General features: G+C 38.4%; 1 protein-coding gene across 1 annotated transcript in view; it reads left to right on the forward strand.

Annotated features, from left to right (window-relative positions):
• Positions 1–17478, forward strand: part of MEI4 (meiotic double-stranded break formation protein 4) — a 154181-nt gene extending 136703 nt beyond the window's left edge. Inside the window, exon 6 of the mRNA XM_006772205.2 lies at positions 17199–17478. Within this exon, the coding sequence (XP_006772268.1) occupies positions 17199–17468 (270 nt within the window). The 3' untranslated portion in view covers positions 17469–17478. The remainder of the gene's footprint in view (positions 1–17198) is intronic.
• The last annotated feature ends 958 nt before the right edge of the window (positions 17479–18436 follow it).

The following is an 18436-nucleotide window of genomic DNA, read 5'->3' on the forward strand; positions in this document are numbered from 1 at the left end:
CCCGAGGGATTCCAGACTGCGAGAGGGCTGAGGGACCCCCCTCCCAAGTGCACAAATTTTTGTGCACCGGCCTCTAGTCCTATATAATAAAACCCTAATATGCAAATCAACTGAACAGCAGAACAACTGGTCGCTATGACGCACACTGACCACCAGGAGGAAGCCGCTCAATGCAGGAGCTGCCCCCTAGTGGTTAGTGTGCTCCCACAGGGTAAGTGCTGCTCAGCCAAAAGCCGGGCTGGTGAGTGCAGTGGCAGTTATGGGAGCCTCTCCCGCCTCCGCAACAGTGCTAAGGATGTCCGACTGACAGCTTACCCCCGCCCCCAGCACATGAATTTTGTGCACCGGGCCTCTAGTATCCAATAATAGTAAACCCACAGTATTGCTGCCATCACATCTGTTTACTGATCAGTTAAAGCTATTAAAAATACAAATCATCCTGACTTAGGAAATATGAGACAGAATACCATAACAACTCCAAAGGCAACATATCTCCGGGATTGAGAAAAAGAAGTAAAAAATGTGTGAAATGGAGGGAGGTGAAGAAAAGAAGGAAAATAAAAAGGGAAATGCTGAGTGAAAATTTCAGATGTTAGTGTCATCACACTTAACTTTCATTGTCACTAGCTACAAACAGGAATATACATTATATATGAAATATTATATTATGTATTATATTAATTATATTTCCTTCCAAGTCTCATATGATCCTTCCAAGTTAGGTTGATAGGAGGCCATTAAAAGATAGCACTGCTCAGATTTCCATGGCCAAATATTTCAGTGATAATCTTTTGAGAGTCAAAATGCCAGTATTCAGAAGAAAGATATTATGCCATTTTCCCTAAATGTCATCCAGGTGATAGTGGCTGACAAAGGAAGATTTCCTCACAGGCTTATATTTGCCAACCTTTATAACTGACATACATACTCAAATACATGGCTAATAGTTTAAACTGGAATAACAGTCTTAAATATTGACTATCAGAAATGTCAACTCTGGCCATTTGAAAAATGGATGTTTTGAAAATATCAGTTTCTGTGACTGATGGGAGCAGTCTGTTCTGTTGACTCAGTCTGTTCTCTAAGCGGTTTGTGTTGGGGAGGGTGAAATGCTCCGCTCCAGGAACCCAGGAGTCAATGTCTTCTTTTAGAACATGCCCTGGGTAAGGAGCACTAAGAGGGCCATTCTTAGTGCTCCTTACCCAGGGCATGTTCTAAAAGAAGACAGCTGGAAGATGTGAGAATGATTCTCTGGCCTCTCACAAATCTTTTATTTAGACACTAGAAGCTCATTGCAGGAGGACACCTGCAAGAACAGGGCTTCCTCTGGCTGATCTCACCTCCAAGCCCCGTTGCCCAAGGACACACAGAGGGGTCCCGACTGGGGGCAGGGCTTAGGTGGTCCATTGGCACTGCCCAGGGCTTGACACGGGAGTCCTGGCTGGGGGTGAAGCTTAGGAGGCACACAGGGGCCCAAATGGCGGCTCACGCTGGCCCGCCCTGCCTGTATTATGCAAATTAGCCACCATCTTTGTTGGCGGTTAATTTCCATATTGTGCTGATTAGCCAGTAGGAGGTGTAGCAAAGGTACAGTCAGTTACCATGTTTGTCTATTATTAGATAGGATAATAAAACAAATTGCTTTAAATGAGAACAAGAAGATTGGAAAAGATAATCCATGATATGAATTTTCTGAAAACTGCATATTATTGACTTTGAAATAGAAGTGATTACATCATAATATGTTGAGCCGAAGGGAAGTAAATGGAATGAACATTTAATAACACTCAGCATTTAATAATTAAAATTTAATATAGCATATTAGCAATAACATTCATCAAATGACTTCTTTGTAGTGACCACTCTCAAAAGACTGGCTTGATTCAGGCCCTGACTGGTCATCAGGGGAAGCATTATCAGGGGCAGCATTATTATGTCAGAGCAGAGTTAATGCCCTGGGCTACTGCATGTTTTGCTATTTGTATCTCACACACACAGAAATCTAAAATGAATGAATGAATATGACCTCCTGCTACTAAAGCCTAACTACTTTTAGCGAGCAAAAATGAATTAGTAAATTAAATACCATTGATTGTCAGTAGTTCAAACTGGAAGCATTCAACAATAAATAAATCATCACAAGAATTGACCTGAGGAACACTGTAAATGATTTGAAATGGATATTTAGCTAAGGTGCACAATTAATAGATAGAAGTTTCTACTGCCTCCATCAGGTTTGATAATAAACTAGAGTGACTCACAGAACCAAGGAAAGTGCGCAACTATTTTATGATAAAAGATACAAATCAGGATCAGCCAAGTGAAAAGATGCATGCCCAAGGTCTGGAAGGGTCCTGAACATAGACCATACATGCCCTGTTCTCATGGGAATCTGGGTACGGTACCCGCTCGGTATATCCGTGTGTTCACCAACTGGTAAGCCCCACCAGGCGATGTTTTCCAGAATTTTTATTGGGAGTTTATTATGTAGATGTGATAGATGGAATCATTAGCCACATGACTGAACTCATCTCCAGCCCCCAGTCCTCGCTGAAGGTCAGGCTGGCTCAATGCCCCAGTCCTTTAATTTGTATGTTTGGTGTTTCAGGTGACCACCCCATCCTTACTCATCTCCATAGTAATTTCAAGTGTGAGCCTAAGGCCCACCATGAATAACAGAGACACTCCTACATACTCAGGAAGCTCCAAGGATTTAGAGGCTCCCAGGAACCAGGGGCAAAGACCAGGCAAATTCTGCATTATACAATACATGCTCACTGAATTTTTTTTTTTTTACTGACCAAACATTTATAAAAAATATCTTCAAACCAAAGTCTTATTTCATGGGAGCCAGTGCAGGTTTTTCCCTAATTGCTTTAGAATTGTGTTTATAAAACATTATTGTTACCAAGATATTACATACACACTTGTGGGTCATTAAAGCAACTTAGTATGTTTATATTAATTATATGCAGTTGTATACATGCACATACACAATTTCCTAAAATAAATTGTGCATATAGTATGGGTACTCTTTTTCTCTAAATAATATTTCTTAAAACTTAAATCTTTGAAAAGATATATAACTTAATCTATTATACTACTTGCTAAGAGTAACTGTTTCATAGTAATTTTCTGTAGATAACCCCGAAATAAATAATGTTTGATGGTCCATCATATCTTCTAGGATTACTACTAGAAAAATTATGCTGCATAAGAAATGTTTTCCTGACTAAATTTGAACCCGGGACCATTCAGTCTGGGGGCCTACACTCTATGCACTGAGCCAAACCGGCTAGACCATTTTCTAAAGGTTATTTTAAATTAACCAATGACAATGAACTTACGGGGAACATTATTTTTTTCTGAAAACAATTGCTTGTAAAGCATATACCCAAGTCTTCACAGTGTGAATTAAGTAAACTAATTGATTTGTCTTATAAATGCAAGTGTTTCTTTAGAACACTTGATTTTGGTTTTGTAATATGTGTCTGAAAAAGATGAGCATCACTTTAACCTGTTTATTAGTATAAGTATGCTAAATTGTTCTTCTACTTGTTTTATTTTCAGTACATTTAAGTTAATGTGACTTTCCCATAATGTACTAACTTTCCTTATTCATGTGTTTTACTATAACTCATCCCATTATATCCTGGTCATTTATGTGTAATTCTACCTTGAACTGAGATGCCTAAAGGATTTAAAGCCATACTTGCTGCTGTTATGTAATTTACATCTCAGCATTGTAGCTGACAGTAGCTACTGAGGAAATGGCATTTGAAGAAGGAATGAAAGCCTAAGACTTTCTCTCGTTCTTTACTCCTTTTTTTTTTTTTTTAAACATTTGTCATCAGGTAGTGACTCTCACCAGATACTAAGATAAGAAAGCTATCTCTAGGTCAAGCATGTCAGACTTGCAGCCAGCAGGCCGCATGAGCTTTTAAATAAATGAGGCATGCGGCCCACCGGCCGGGAGTTTGACATGCTTGCTCTAGGTCCACGTAGCATTTTGTGACAGATCAGTTTACCCAGCATCTTCTCAGCACAAAGATAATGAAAAAAGTTAAATCGATACCATTGTACTTAGGTAGTTATTAATAATAGGAAAGAAACAAATGGAAGGCCAGACATAGGCACGTTCCCTACAAAGGGGGCCTGGACAAAGGGAAGATAGATGCAAGCCCAGTAAAGTTGGGATGACTAGGGAAGGCGCTTACTGTCAGTCACACCTAGGAACAGAAGTCATTGGCCAGAATGGGCATGGCCACTGCAAGCTCTCAGAAAATTTGGGGTATACAATCCCCTGAACAAAGAGGTTCACTCTCTTGGTTCCTCTGAGCATGCTTGGCTCCCTGGCATTTTCCCGTGTGACCCGTGGCCATGTGGATCTCCACACACAATGGACTGCAACTAGCCTGATGCTATACTGGACCTGATCCAACATGGAAAGGAACTCTCGATATTGACTTTGCTTCTAGTTTTACTAAAACCCCAGCTATACCTCTTCTATGACTGAACTAAGGGAAATGGGAGTTTGGCAATGCAGGAATATAATTCCACTGAAATAGAGCTTTCGATCATATCTCATCCTACCCTGGCGACCTCTAGAAATGCTTCATCTCTTAGAAGTAATTTATCAAATTCATAAAAGTGACCTCTAGAAATGCTTCTTCCAGCAATACCCCAAGAATCATACTCCCACTAGCAACAGGGAAAGAAAAGACACATTCTCCAATAACAAAACCAGAAAAACTCATAGTTTGAAGACGAGGTCCTTCTCCTAAGCTTTCCACATTACATATGGATTTTTCTTTTTGAAAGTTTCTCTGAAATATTTTTAGATAACAAAAGTATAGTTGTTAGAGAAATATTTTATGTAGTAGTGAAAAAATACACTAAATGTATATATATTTTTTTAAAAAATCAACTAGATAGAAGGTAACAGTTAAAATATTTTTAAACAATATCATATAGTTGTAGCATGACTGCTTTTTCTTTATTCAAAGATTATTTCTGTAATAGTTATCTCTTAGAAGTAATTTATCAAATTCATAAAACTACTTAAAAAGGGTAAATTTTACTCTGTGTCAATTCTATCTCAAAAACACCTGTTTTTTAAAAAATGAGAAATGGTGGGCGATTGGTTTTTTAAAAAAGAAGAAAAATATATTATTCACTTTGCTGTAGCCCAGTCTCTATTGCAATAAAAAGATAAAATGTTGATAACATGGTGTTTTCTCCTTTATGTTTTTAAACCTCCCTCTGTGTTAGGCTGTTCCACTCAGCCTTTGATAGCAAGTTCTAATACACTGGTTTCATTGAGTTAGTGGTGATACATACTGAAAATAGAAAGAAAAACAGATAAATGTGTTGGCTTTTCATTTCTGCAAACCCAACCCTGTTCAGTTGGCCTTTGGGAGAGAATAACTCGAATATCTGAAGCAAATCAACTTTGACTTTCAATTTCTAAGCAAAATTATTGGAAAGGATCTGGTCACTTTTCAGCCCACCACCTTGTCACTAATCCCGGGCTTTAGATCCAGTGCTCTTAAAATATACATACATTGTATATTTACTTGTTTACTTAGGCACATTTATCAAAGCTTAGCTAAGCAGCCTCTAGGAAATTGTTTTAACCCTCTGTCTTTTGCCTGGTTGGGCAGTCACTGATGTTCCTCTAAAAATCTAGCCGAACCGGTTTGGCTCAGTGGATAGAGCGTCGGCCTGCGGACTGAAGGGTCCCAGGTTCGATTCCGGTCAAGGGCATGTACCTTGGTTGTGGGCACATCCCAGTGGAGGGCGTGCAGGAGGCAGCTGATCGATCTCTCATCGATGTTTCTAGATCTCTGTCACTCTCTCTTCTTCTCTGTGAAAAATCAATAAAATATTTTAAAAAATTAAAAAAAAAATAAAATAAAAATCTAGCTCCTGCCTTCTGCCTGGTTGGTCAGGTTTAGATGCTGTCTTGGATAATCTTTTATTTAGAATCCTAAAGAAGAATGTTCCTTGTTGATTTTACCCCCAGTGGCTATTCGGACATTTGGTTTTCATCAGTAATGGCCATCTAGATCTGTTCCCAGTGTATAGCCGGTATTCATCAGCTTTGGCTTCTTTTTCTCAAGCTCTGTCTTAATTACATGGGAGGAATAGTTGAACTTAGTGAAACTGCATTCTCTCCCAAGAATACTACTTTCCTGCTTCCTCTTGTTATCCATTCCATCTTTCAGGAAGATAAGTATCAAACATTTAAGTGACTGTAGACCGCATGGAAACAATTATACCCTTAAAGGTTTTGTTAACACTTAGAAGAGATTTGGCGCTTGACTGTGGAAACCAGTTATCTAGTCTATTTCCATGGCCTGAGAGAAGGCAGAGGGATTCTCCAGAATGAACTGCTGCAGAGATTGGTGACAACCCTCCCTGCTGCCCCTTTAAAGCTCTCTGCCTCTCCTTCGCTTCACTGCATATTCTCTTACCAGAGACAGGTGTTTTACCTATGCTGACAGTAATTTTCAAGTCATATCCCAAAGCATCCTGCCATCCCACCCAGCAGGAAGCAAACCTGCAGGATCACCATTCATGATTGAAGTCATTTCCTGCCCTTTAGCATGGTCTCACACCAAATGCCTCAATTCTCCCTGGAGTTCTTTTATAGCCCTTGGCGCATGCATTCTGCACTGTCATTATTTACTTACTCCTTTGTCTCCTTAGAGATGCATACTAGAGTTCTCATATAGGTAGGGAACCTGTCCTGTTCATCTCTATCTGTAGCACTTACCGCAGGGGATGGCACATGAGGGTACTCAATAAATGTTTGTAATAGGACTGAACAGGGAGAGGGGAGTGCAAGGCAGGGGGAACCATAAAATTTTAAAGTGCTGAGTACTCCCAGCAGAATTAGTCCTTAAAGAACTCAGCTGCTTTTATTTCAGTCTCTGAGCCCTGTTCTTTCACTTAATAGACTTATATTAATAACCAAATCATCTGGTTTGTATTGTTTTGTTAAGAATTACTGTGATAAAAGTCCAGACTCATAAATGATATATTTGCTTCTCAAATTTATTTTGAAGGATTTCCAGCTTTAGACCAAGTTTAATATTGTACTATAAAATAGTGGAAAGGTTACTGAGTGGGATTGATGACCCCATAATTGAGGCTACAGATCCCAAGAAAGCAGTGGGAATGTAGCATAAAGCTATTTAAAGTTGACTCAAGAGGCCTATTAAAACAGGAAAATGCTATGTCCATGTATTAAAATCAGTGTGGAATCTATCTTATCATCATATCCACCAGTCTGCGGTAGGTAGGAGTCAAACCACAGGAATATGCAAATATAAAACCTCAAAGTATTAGGGTCTAACCTATGATATTACTGAGTCACCAAAAGAACATGTTACTAGTATTTAGAACTCAGAAGAGAACTGGCCTCTAGAATAGAACTTGAATAAGTTGACCCATCTAACACTAGTCAGATAATTGGAGAATATAACATTAAAGAGAGACAATCAAGCTAGCTCTTTAAATATGATGTTGATAGGGGTTTGGAGTAAGGTCTGGGGTGGACTCTTTTGCCAATGTTCATATCCATAGGGCTTTCTAATATCAGAAAGGCTTTATAATAATCATCTTACATTTAGGTTCCTCAGCATCACTTTTTTATGCAAAAAGGAATTATCTTTTAGATTATTACTCTCTTTGAAGGATTTTCTTGATAGAGGAAAATAGTGCTGCCTCAGATTCTTGACACAGCTCTAGAACAATTCGCAGTAAACTTGAGATGTGTCCAATAACTGACACAGCACACTACTCGAATAATGCCAGTAAATAGTCTTCTTCTAGGTGCAGAGTACCTTAGGAATAGGGGCTCTTTCACTTTGGGGGAAAAAACTTAATGATGGTGATGATGATAACAGATAATACTTATTCAAAAAATCTGTGCTCCTGTGCTATGTTTTCAATGTATGATTTAATGTAATCCTCTCAGCACAACCCAGTGAGGAAAAACGTAAGGCTTAGTGAGGTTTAAATAACTTTCCCAGGTCACACAATTAGTAAATGGCCAACAGGGATTATTAAATCCATGAATATGTGTTCAGTTGATGGCCTTCCTTTACAAAGAAACCTTGCTCAGTACCATTCTGTTTTCTCAAAGAGCTCAACCAACAAGAGGCCCTGCCACATCTGTTTTTGTTGGGAGACTCAGTCTGTACTGTTGTCAAATACAAACCACCCTTTCACTCTCTGTGATCCTTGTCCAAAGCCCTCTTAGACTATAGGCCTTTTTTTTTTGTCTGCTCATTTTGCTGTCACCTTACTATATAAATTCAGTCTCAGGGAACAGATTTGAGAAAAGTAAGTAAAATCGGTTAATGAGAAAAATCATTATTTTTGAACAAGGGTCATAATGACAGATTTTTAAATCCTTTCTGTTATGTTTATTCCTCACATGCTCTTTTTTATGTACAAATCTTGCATACTTGAACTACTCCCCATAGGAACCAAGGTAAACTGTCAAGATCCCAAATGTTAGTAATGTCAATAGTTTAGAACTATAGCTAAGTTACCTCACAAATTAGACATTAGCTCTTTAGAACCAGTCTCCAATATCCAACATTTAAGGTAAATATCTGTACCATTATCTGTATAAAGCAAAATGGATTAATAGCCATTGAATCATTTTTATTATTCTTTGCCCAGCACTTTGATCAGAAGATGACTCACCACTCTAAAGCCCACACTCCCTTTGAGCCCTGGCTCACAATTCATATCTATGAAATCTTCCCCAATTATCTACTTTCTGCTCCGATCAGCCTTTAGCTTTATACTTCCTCAGTAAGGGTTGGCATCCAGGTGTTGGGCAGAGGAAAAGGATATGACACAATCTTTTTAGGAAACATAGTCTTAAGTGAATGTGTGCTTCTTTTGCAATCATAAGTTCATTGATTTCATATATTTATACACATGCATGTATATTATATAATGTATATATAATAGAAGTCTGTAACTACATAATATAGATATTATATATCCTATCTAATAATAGACAAACATGGTAATTGACTGTACCTTCGCTATGCCTCCCATTGGCTAATCAGTGAGATATGCAAATTAACCACCAACAAAGATGCCAGTTAATTAGCATCTGTAGGCGTGAAGTGGCGGAGCAAAGGCTTGAAGGTGGCTCTGGCCAAAGCAGCAAAGACTGAAGGTGGCTTTGGCCGGAGCGAAGGCCTGGGTCCCGGGTGTCAGAGGAAAACCTGTGCCAGCAGCCAGGGGAAGGGAAGGCCTATTGCACGAATCTTTTCCTGCAACAGGCCTCTAGTAATTATATAATACTAGAGACCTGGAGCATGAAATTCATGCATTCAGGGGGGTCCCTCAGCCCAGCCTGCACCTTCTCACAGTCCAGGAGTCCTCAGGGGATGTCCAACTGACAGCTTAGGCCTGTGGGAGCACACTGACCTCCAGGGGGAAGCTCCTGCACTGAGCATCTGCCCCCTGGTGGTCAGTGTGCATCATAGCAATCGGTCATTCTGCCACTCGGTCAATTTGCATATTAGCCTTTTATTATATAGGATAGACATGATTATAGGCAACAAAATATATTAAATATATGCACTATATTATATAGCATATATTAGATATGTGCTTCCTTTGCTTTATTGATTCTATATATTTTTACACATGCATATATTAGATATGATATGCATGTGGTTCTACTCTGCTCTGACGCACTGTTGCAGTACTGTGCAGGGCCCTAGCCAAGCCCCTGGTTATCTGTCAGCTCTGTAAGTGCTTTCTCATGGGCTTCAGAAGCCTCAAAGGGCATAGTAACTGCTGATAGAGAGCGAACTTCCTCCTCCTCAGGTCCTTGACTGAAATTTACTGCTTCTTTGCCATCTAGTAGATAAAAAAGGCTAAGTTCTTAAAATTCAGGGGTATGTTTCTCATTTAGTTATTATGGGACAATGGACCTTTTCCTTTAAAGTATTGTGTTGAATTTATTCTTCTCAACACTATTGATTTCAGTTGCTACAGTCTCATAAAATCTGACATGTAAGATGCTGAACCATTGGTGTATTATAGTTAATGATCATTGAATTTAACATTTAGGTTACATGCCTATACTCTTTTGTCTTGATGTTCTGCCCTGTAATGATCAGATTTTCTTTATCTCTTGAGTTTGAAGAAATACGAAGATAATGTGTTGTGTTTTCACCCCTTCACAGCATACTTATTTCTCAAAGTCTCAGACTTCACCTCTGCATGCCCTCAGCCAGCACATACCAATTAAACTGTTGAATTTAATGAACATGGTCAGATTTTTCAGCATTAAATACAAACACCCAAACTTCAAGCCACACCTCCAATGTACAGTGCCTCCATTATCAGCTACCAAGGAATGGGACTGTTTTTGTCCCTTTAGGCATCTCTTTCATTTCTGTGTCAGAGACAGAAGGAGGCGGCACCTTTTCAAAGCTAGGAACATGACTAGTTACCTTCCTGCCTAGATGAAGTCTCAAGGTCCCAAATATAAAAGGCCAAAATGGAGGAAGGGATCCCAACATAGTACAGGCAGGTACAGTTCCCTGTGTGGGACTACTGAGCTGCAGAGTGCCCTCCAGAACCTGCCCATCCCTGTGTGGTCCTCATCCTCACGCTCACAGGATGGCTCTTCTACTTGCAAGCATTTCATCTGTACTTGCCCTCAGGAACAGTAGTGAAGAGGGAAGGCACAAGGTACGTTCCACAAGAGTCCATCTGGCATTGAAGACAAAGTGCTTTCCCAGAAACCCCATCCTGTTATTTCTGTTTACAGCTCTTTGACCAGAATTGGCCTTAAGGAACACTGGACAATGTACACTTTTAGTTGATCCATTGTCACCAGGAACAAAACTGAGGTTGACAGATGAAAAAGGAAAGAAAAAAATGGATGTGGGTGAGCAAGTAGCAGTGTCTTTTTCAAGGATAGTAACTCTTTGCACAAATATCTGAATTCCAACTAGTTAGGAAACTAGCATAATATGCCTATAGCCTTAACTTCAGAATCTAACTTTTAAAGTGAAATTTAGCAGCATGTATAGAAATATTAATATTTCCTCACCATTTAAAAATATTTATATATTTTGACTTTCTCAAGCCCAGCTCAAGAATAGAAAATGTTTTCATTCTAAAATGTTCTACAAAATATATGATGATTTTTCTTCAAGAAAGTATATCCTCTTCTGAATGTTCCCTGCTGTCTAAACAGGATTGGGTCATAAGAAGTAGTCATGGGACTATAGACGCTTCCTCTGAAGGCTCCCTCAATCCTAAAAGACCTAGATAAAGAGAGAAACTGGTAGAAATGCATCAGACAGACACAGTCCTGATGCTTGTGACTGAAGTTCATTCCATCTTCCCCACAGGGTGTTCAGGCAAAAAACCTGGGTATTTTTTCCAGGTGGGCATGTTCCTCCTGTGTTGGGTGTTTTCTAATATTGTGTAGTTCAGTCTAATGTGATGCTGAGAATGTAGCAATTACACCAGAATATAGAAGCGTAAAAGCCATCATCTTAATACCATTTACTTTACTTTTGATTCAGGCAGTGCAGTAATTCTGAAAGTCTCTGAGCAGAGCAGGCAGCTTCCAGAGTGATGGTATTTGGTGACTACAAGAAAGACCTCCCCCACAGACATGCATTTTAGTCATGCTGAGAGGGAGGGCATGTAAGGTAATGCATACTGTCTCAAATTAATATTCTACAAGCTGTTATATCTTGGAACAAAAGAGTTTATCCAATTACTTATTATGAGAACAGGCCTTCAGGACAAAGGTGGGACCCAAGATAGATAAGTTCTGGTAAACGTAAAAAGCAAAGCCCAAAACCACATGGAGAAATGAGACACTATAGTGAGGACCCCAGTAAGCATGCCCAGAGTGCGAGTCTCAAGGCAATGGAAAGGTGCCAAGACCCAGTCTGCGTGCTTTACACACAGGCCCTGAAATTGCCCGGATGCTATGGCCTCTATTGGGAGGGAGACTTCTCTTTATGATAAGCACACTTGGCAATTTTTAACTGTTTATAAAAATGTGTTCTACATGTAAACCATGGTTAACTAAAAAGTAAATTAAGTAACTTCAATAAAGAATAACCATTTGGTTCACAAAACCCCAATGTATGGCCCAACAGAATAAACACTAGAATAAAGAGCTAATATCAACAGAGGTGAACTCTAAAATCATTTGCACCGCTCCACCTATTATTGTCATTCTAAAATACTCTACTCTGCTGTAGTTAAAGCTTCAAATTTAATGAAATAAATGTGCCTTTTTGCTATAGAATTTGCATTTAAGTACTGCCTAATTTCTGTTAATGTTTAAATAAGTATATGTTTATAATAATAGTTCCAAGAAGAATTACCTATTATCTCATACAGGAATTTGGACTATTCATGATCATTATTGAGCAGGTTTAAAAAAAATATATTTAAGCATTGCTCACATGATCAGGTTAAACACATACTGCAAAAAACTTTTTAGTTTGGAATAAAGTGTTAATCATAATTTCATATGGAAAAATGCCACTAATAATCAATACAGTATTCCCCCCTTATCTGTGGGAGATAACATTTCAAGACCCCCAGTGGATGCCTGAAACTGAAGATAGCATTGAACTCTCTATATATTATGCTTTTCCTATACATATACACCTATAATAAAGTTTCATTTATAAATTGGGCAATTTCATGGATAGAGTATTTGTTCTTACTATACATTTTAGCAACCTCAGCATATGATTTTTTCTTTCCTTTCACCTTTCACTTAAAAGAAGTACTTTATAGCTTTTCCTTGGCATACCCAAATTGCCAGCATCACTACTCTAGAAGTACTTTATAGCTTTTTCTTGGCATACCCAAATTGCCAGCATCACTACTCTTCCACTTTGGGACCATTAAATAAAATAAGGGTTACATGAACACAAGCTCTGAAATACTGTAATAGTGAATCTGATAACTGAGAGGGCCACTAAGGGGCTGGTAGCCTACACCGCATGGAAATGCTGGACAAAGGGGTGATTCATGTACCAGGAGGGATGGAGCAGGACAGCATGGGATTTCGTCACGCTACTGAGGTGTGCAATTTAAAATTTTCAAATTATTTATTTTTGGATTTTTCATTTAATAATTTGGAAGGCAGTTTACCATGGGTAATTAAAACTGTAGAAAACAAATCTGTAGATAAGGGGGCACTACTGCATGTGTCTGTAGAGGTACCTTTTAAGTCACTACAATTCCTGTTCAATTCAAAACAAGAAATGTATATTGAGATTTACTATAGACAAGAAAGACATTGTTCTAGGAATTATAGAAACTGTAGAGACGGGAACACATTAGCTTTACTCATCATGTGTAGAATCTCAACAGATGATAAAACAAATATATAAACAACCAGAATATAAGCTAAAAAACTCAAATCTATAAAAATGGTGGCATCCAGATACCTGGTATCTTTAGTGGTCACTAAATGCTGACCAAAGTCCTAGTAATTAATTATTGATGATAGAGTCCATTCCACATCAAGGGAATTAGCATATAGACATTAGATGTATTCATCTAATAATGTATAGTCCAACTTGAGGGAATGTGAGGGCAGAAGTAATTAATATTATAAGCATTTTTTTAAAAAGTATAAAATAGAAAAAACAATCTTAAAATTTGTATGTAACCATAAAAGACCCTGAATAGCAAAGCAATCTTGAGAAGGAACAAAGCTAGATGTATCCTGCTCCCTCTTTTCAAACTATATGCAAAGCTATAGTAATCAAAATAATGTTATTGTCAAAACACAGACTCATAGATCAAAGCAACCAGAGAGTCCAGACCAGGGGTCCTCAAACTTTTTAAACAGGGGACCAGTTCACTGTCCCTCAGACTGTTGGAGGGCTGGACTATAGTTTAAAAAAAAACTATGAACAAATTCCTATGCACACTGCACATATCTTATTTTGAAGTAAAAAAACAAAATGGGAACAAATACAATATTTGTATTTGCATGTGACCTGCAGGCCATAGTTTGAGGACCCCTGGTCCAGACATAAACTCACATATTTACTAGAGGCCCAGTGCATGACATTCATGCACGGGGGGTGGGGGGTGTTTTTCAGCCCACCCTGCACCCTCTCGCAGTCTGGGACTCCTTGGGGGATGTCCACCTGCTGGCTTAGGCCCACTCCTTAGCGCTGCCTTGAAGGCGGGAGAGGCTCCCGCCACCACCACTGTGCTGGCCAGCCATGAGCCCAGCTTCTGGCCGAGCAGCGCTCCCCCTGTGCGAGTGCACTGACCACCAGAAGACAGTTCCTGTATTGAGCGTCTGCTCCCTGGTGGTCCATGTACGTCATAGTGACCGGTCATTCTGCCATTCAGTCGATTTGCATATTAGGGTTTTATTATATAGGATGACAAAGGAACCAAGAATATGCGACAGGGAAAGGACAATAAATGGTGCTGGGAAAACTGGACAGTCACATGCAAAAGAATGTAATTGGACCACTATCTTACACCATACACAGAAATCAAGTCAAAATGGATTAAAATTTGAATGTAAGACCCAAAACCATAAAACTCCTAAAAAAAACATAGGTAGTAAGCTCCTTGACATTTGTCTTGACAATTACTGTTTTGGATTTGCACCAAAATAAAAAATGAGCAAATAGGACTACGTCAAACTAAAAAGCTTCTGCACAGCAAAGGAAAACATCAACAATGAAAAGGCAACCTACTGAGTGGGAGAAATCACTAGCAAATCATAGACCTGTTAAGGGGTTAATATCCAAAATATATAAAGAACTTCTATAAAACAACAGTAAGAAAATAATTGATTTTTAGATGGAAAGAAGATCTGAATAGACATTTTTATCTAGTAGACATACATATGGCCAACCTGTACATGAAAAGATGCTCAAACTCACTAATCGTCAGAGAAATGCAAATTAAAACCACAATGAGATATCACCTCACACCTGTCAGAATGGCTGTCATCAATAAATCAAAATACAACAGGTATTGGCTAGGAGGTGGAGAAAAGGGAACTCTTGTGCACTGTTGAGGGGAATGCAGATTGGTGCAGCCACTGTAGAAAGCAGTACAGAGTTAGCTCAAGAAATTAAAAATGGAACTGTCTTATGACCCAGCTATTCCACTCCTGGGAATATATCTAAAGAAACCCAAAACATTAATTCAAAAGAATATATGTACCCTTATGTTCTTTGCCAGCAATATTTACAATAGTCAAGCTATGGGAGCAACTGCAGTATCCATCAACTGGATGAGTGGACAAAAATGTGGTGATATATCTATGAAATGGAATATTACTCAGCCATAAAAAATGATATTTTAGCATCTGCAACAACACGGATGGACCTAGAGAATATTATGTGAAATAAATCAGAGAAGGACAATTACCATATGGTTTCACTTATAGGTGGAATCTAAAGAACAATATAAATGAGCAAACAAAACAGGAACAGACTCATAGATACAGAGAACAGACTGATGGTTGCCAGAAGTGGAGTGGTTTGGGGGACTAAGTAAAAAAGTTCTCATTACAAGAAAAATACATTTTTACAACTATATATGTTGATGGATGTCAACTGGATATCTTATGAGATCATTTTGCAATATATACACATATCAAATCATTATATTGTACTAGAGGCCTGGTGCATGGATTTGTGCACCGGTGGGGTCCCTCAGCCTGGTCTGCACCCTCTCACAACCTGGGACCCCTTGGGGGAGGGGGGATATAGCAGTGCCAAAGCAGCAGGAGACCAGGGAGGAGCCCCAGCCGGGACCAGGCTCAGCTCCGCTGCTGCTCATCCCCACCCCGCTGCACCTGCCACTGCTACTGCTTGGTAGCGCTGCTGCGGCAATAGAAGAGGCTCCCGCTGCCACAGCTGCGCTCACCAGCCATGAGTCCCTTCTGGCTGAGTGGTGCTCCCACTGTGGGAGCACACTGACCACCAAGGGGCAGCTCCTGCATTGAGCATCTGCCTCCTGGTGGTCAGTGCACGTCATAGCAACTGGTCATTCCACTCGTTCAGTCATAAAGGTTGCTTAGGCTTTTATATATAGATATCTGAAACTAATACAACGTTATGTATTAGGGGTTGAGAAGTACAGATTGGTAGTTACTAAATAGTCATAGCGATATAAAGTATAGCATAAAGTACAGTCAATAATACTGTAATAACTATGTATGGTGCCAGGTGGGTATTAGAAATATCAGGGGGAACACTTTACAAAGTATATGATTGTCTAACCACTATGCTGTACACCTGGATATAATACAATATTCCATGTAAACTGTTAACTGAAAACAAAACAAAAAAATTCCACACAATCTATTCCTATTACTCCCTGATTTCTGTAGACTCCGGATCGCGTCTGGTCACTTACAGATCATAACTCTAACTGCTCTAAGACTGAGTTGTACAGTGAAACATGTTCCTAAAATCCTTCCCCTAAAAATCCTTATATTATCCTTGGCAAGAGTATTATTGAGGGAAGTCTTTGATGAAATGTTGAAATAAGCACACAGAACTTGGTATGTGTAAGCCTCTTTGCCAAGTATTCTCCAAAACATCTGAATAATAAATTGTAGCAATAATGCAGAGAAAGGATTTAGAGCTTTGTAAACCAGCAAGAGAAAAAGTAATACAAGATTGTCAAGTTTTCTCCTTTGTTCTCGAAAAGGAACAAGAAGACAGAGGTATTAAGTCAAATACAGTTGCCCCTTGAACAACATGGGTGTGAACTCTGTGGGTTCACTTATATGCTGATTGTTTTTCATTAAATACCTGCACTGTTTTTTTGTCTATGGTTGGGAGTCCGTCTATGTGGAGAGTCGACTCTATGCATTAATCTACACCCTATTATATATAGGACTTGAGCATATGTAGATTTTCTACCCACTCAGGGCCCTGGAACCAATCCCCTTGGGTCCCAAGGGACAACTTAAATTTGGGGATTTTCACAAGTTACACGTGGATTTTCAACTGTATGGGGTGGAGGGTGGGTCAGTGCCTCTGACTCCTGTGTTGTTCAAGGGTCAACTGTATTTATTTTTTATCGGAAAATGTATTCACCTTATTTGGCTTTTTTCTGATTTGAGCTACAACCAATATTTTTTTTAAACGGAGTGTGTTGTTTATTTGTAGGTGCAAGCCAGTTATGATGCTTCACGCTATGAAAATACTTTCTCCCTCTTTTGGGTTCTGGAGCAGCTTCTTCAAAAGGAAAACGAAGAAGGCAGTACTTTGAGTTTGGGGCATGATGATCAAGAAATCAAGAAGTTTCTCCAGAAGCATGATGACGCTGTTTTGCAACTCTCTGATACATTTCCTTTATTTACTTTTTATTTATGGAGGCTGGGCATTCTCTTGAACTCCACAGAAAAAAAAACTGTTGAAAATAACTCACTTCCTTAGCAATTTACCAAATATATGAAACATACAAAAGTTGAATATATGAAGATCTTGTACTTAAAAGATTTTCAAGAATATTTTTAAATGAGCATTTTAAATGGATCTCTAAATATAATGATTAACTAAATTTAAGAGTCTTAATATGTGACAAATTATTATGAGTCATATTGCTTTCCTATAATCCGTCAGTATCAGCTATTCCCATGTGACTATATTTTATAATGTTATTCAATATAGGCCTCTTATTCTCTAAAATGGGTCATTAATTGTGCATGTCATAAAAGATATTTACTTTTAAAATATTTCCATGTAATAGATACTAAAAGGCAATGGAAGAGATCTTAAAAGTTTTATTGCTTCATCAACCCACTATTTAAAATAAATGGTTATAAATTAGATTTTTAAAACTTTTTTCTTACACAGTTTCACTTATATCATTGTCTCTCTGAGAAGGGACTGCTGCAGGAGGGAAATCGAACATTTGTAAAGGTAATTGCCTTTAATTTCCTATAATCAACAGATCTGTCAAATCCTTTTGAAAGTACTAATTAGTGGCTTAAATGTTCAGTTTGTTTTTTCAAAAAATGTTAGTTTTGATTCTGTTAATTGGATATAATATTCCTGTTATTGTTAAAATGTAGTTTAAGTCATGTGTAATAAGACATTAAGGAAATTTTCACAAATTATACCATCCAGAAATATACTTTATACTTACTAAAAGTATGTTTATACTTATTAAAAGTATTGGTTGAATTTTCCAGTTACACCATTTTTTTTTTACTTTATTTCAATTATTAAAATCATACCCAACTAGTTTAGTGAGCACATAGTATGTACTTTCCTATACCACAACTTAGGGCACAATAAACCCAAATTTGCTCCATAAGTTAATTACCATTCCCAAATGTCACTGATATTTTTTTAAATGTATATAAAATAATTATCTGTCAATTATTTTTGGAATTATTTCT

This window comes from Myotis davidii, unplaced genomic scaffold (genome assembly GCF_000327345.1).
Source record: "Myotis davidii unplaced genomic scaffold, ASM32734v1 scaffold104, whole genome shotgun sequence".
Taxonomy (NCBI): Eukaryota; Metazoa; Chordata; class Mammalia; order Chiroptera; family Vespertilionidae; genus Myotis; species Myotis davidii.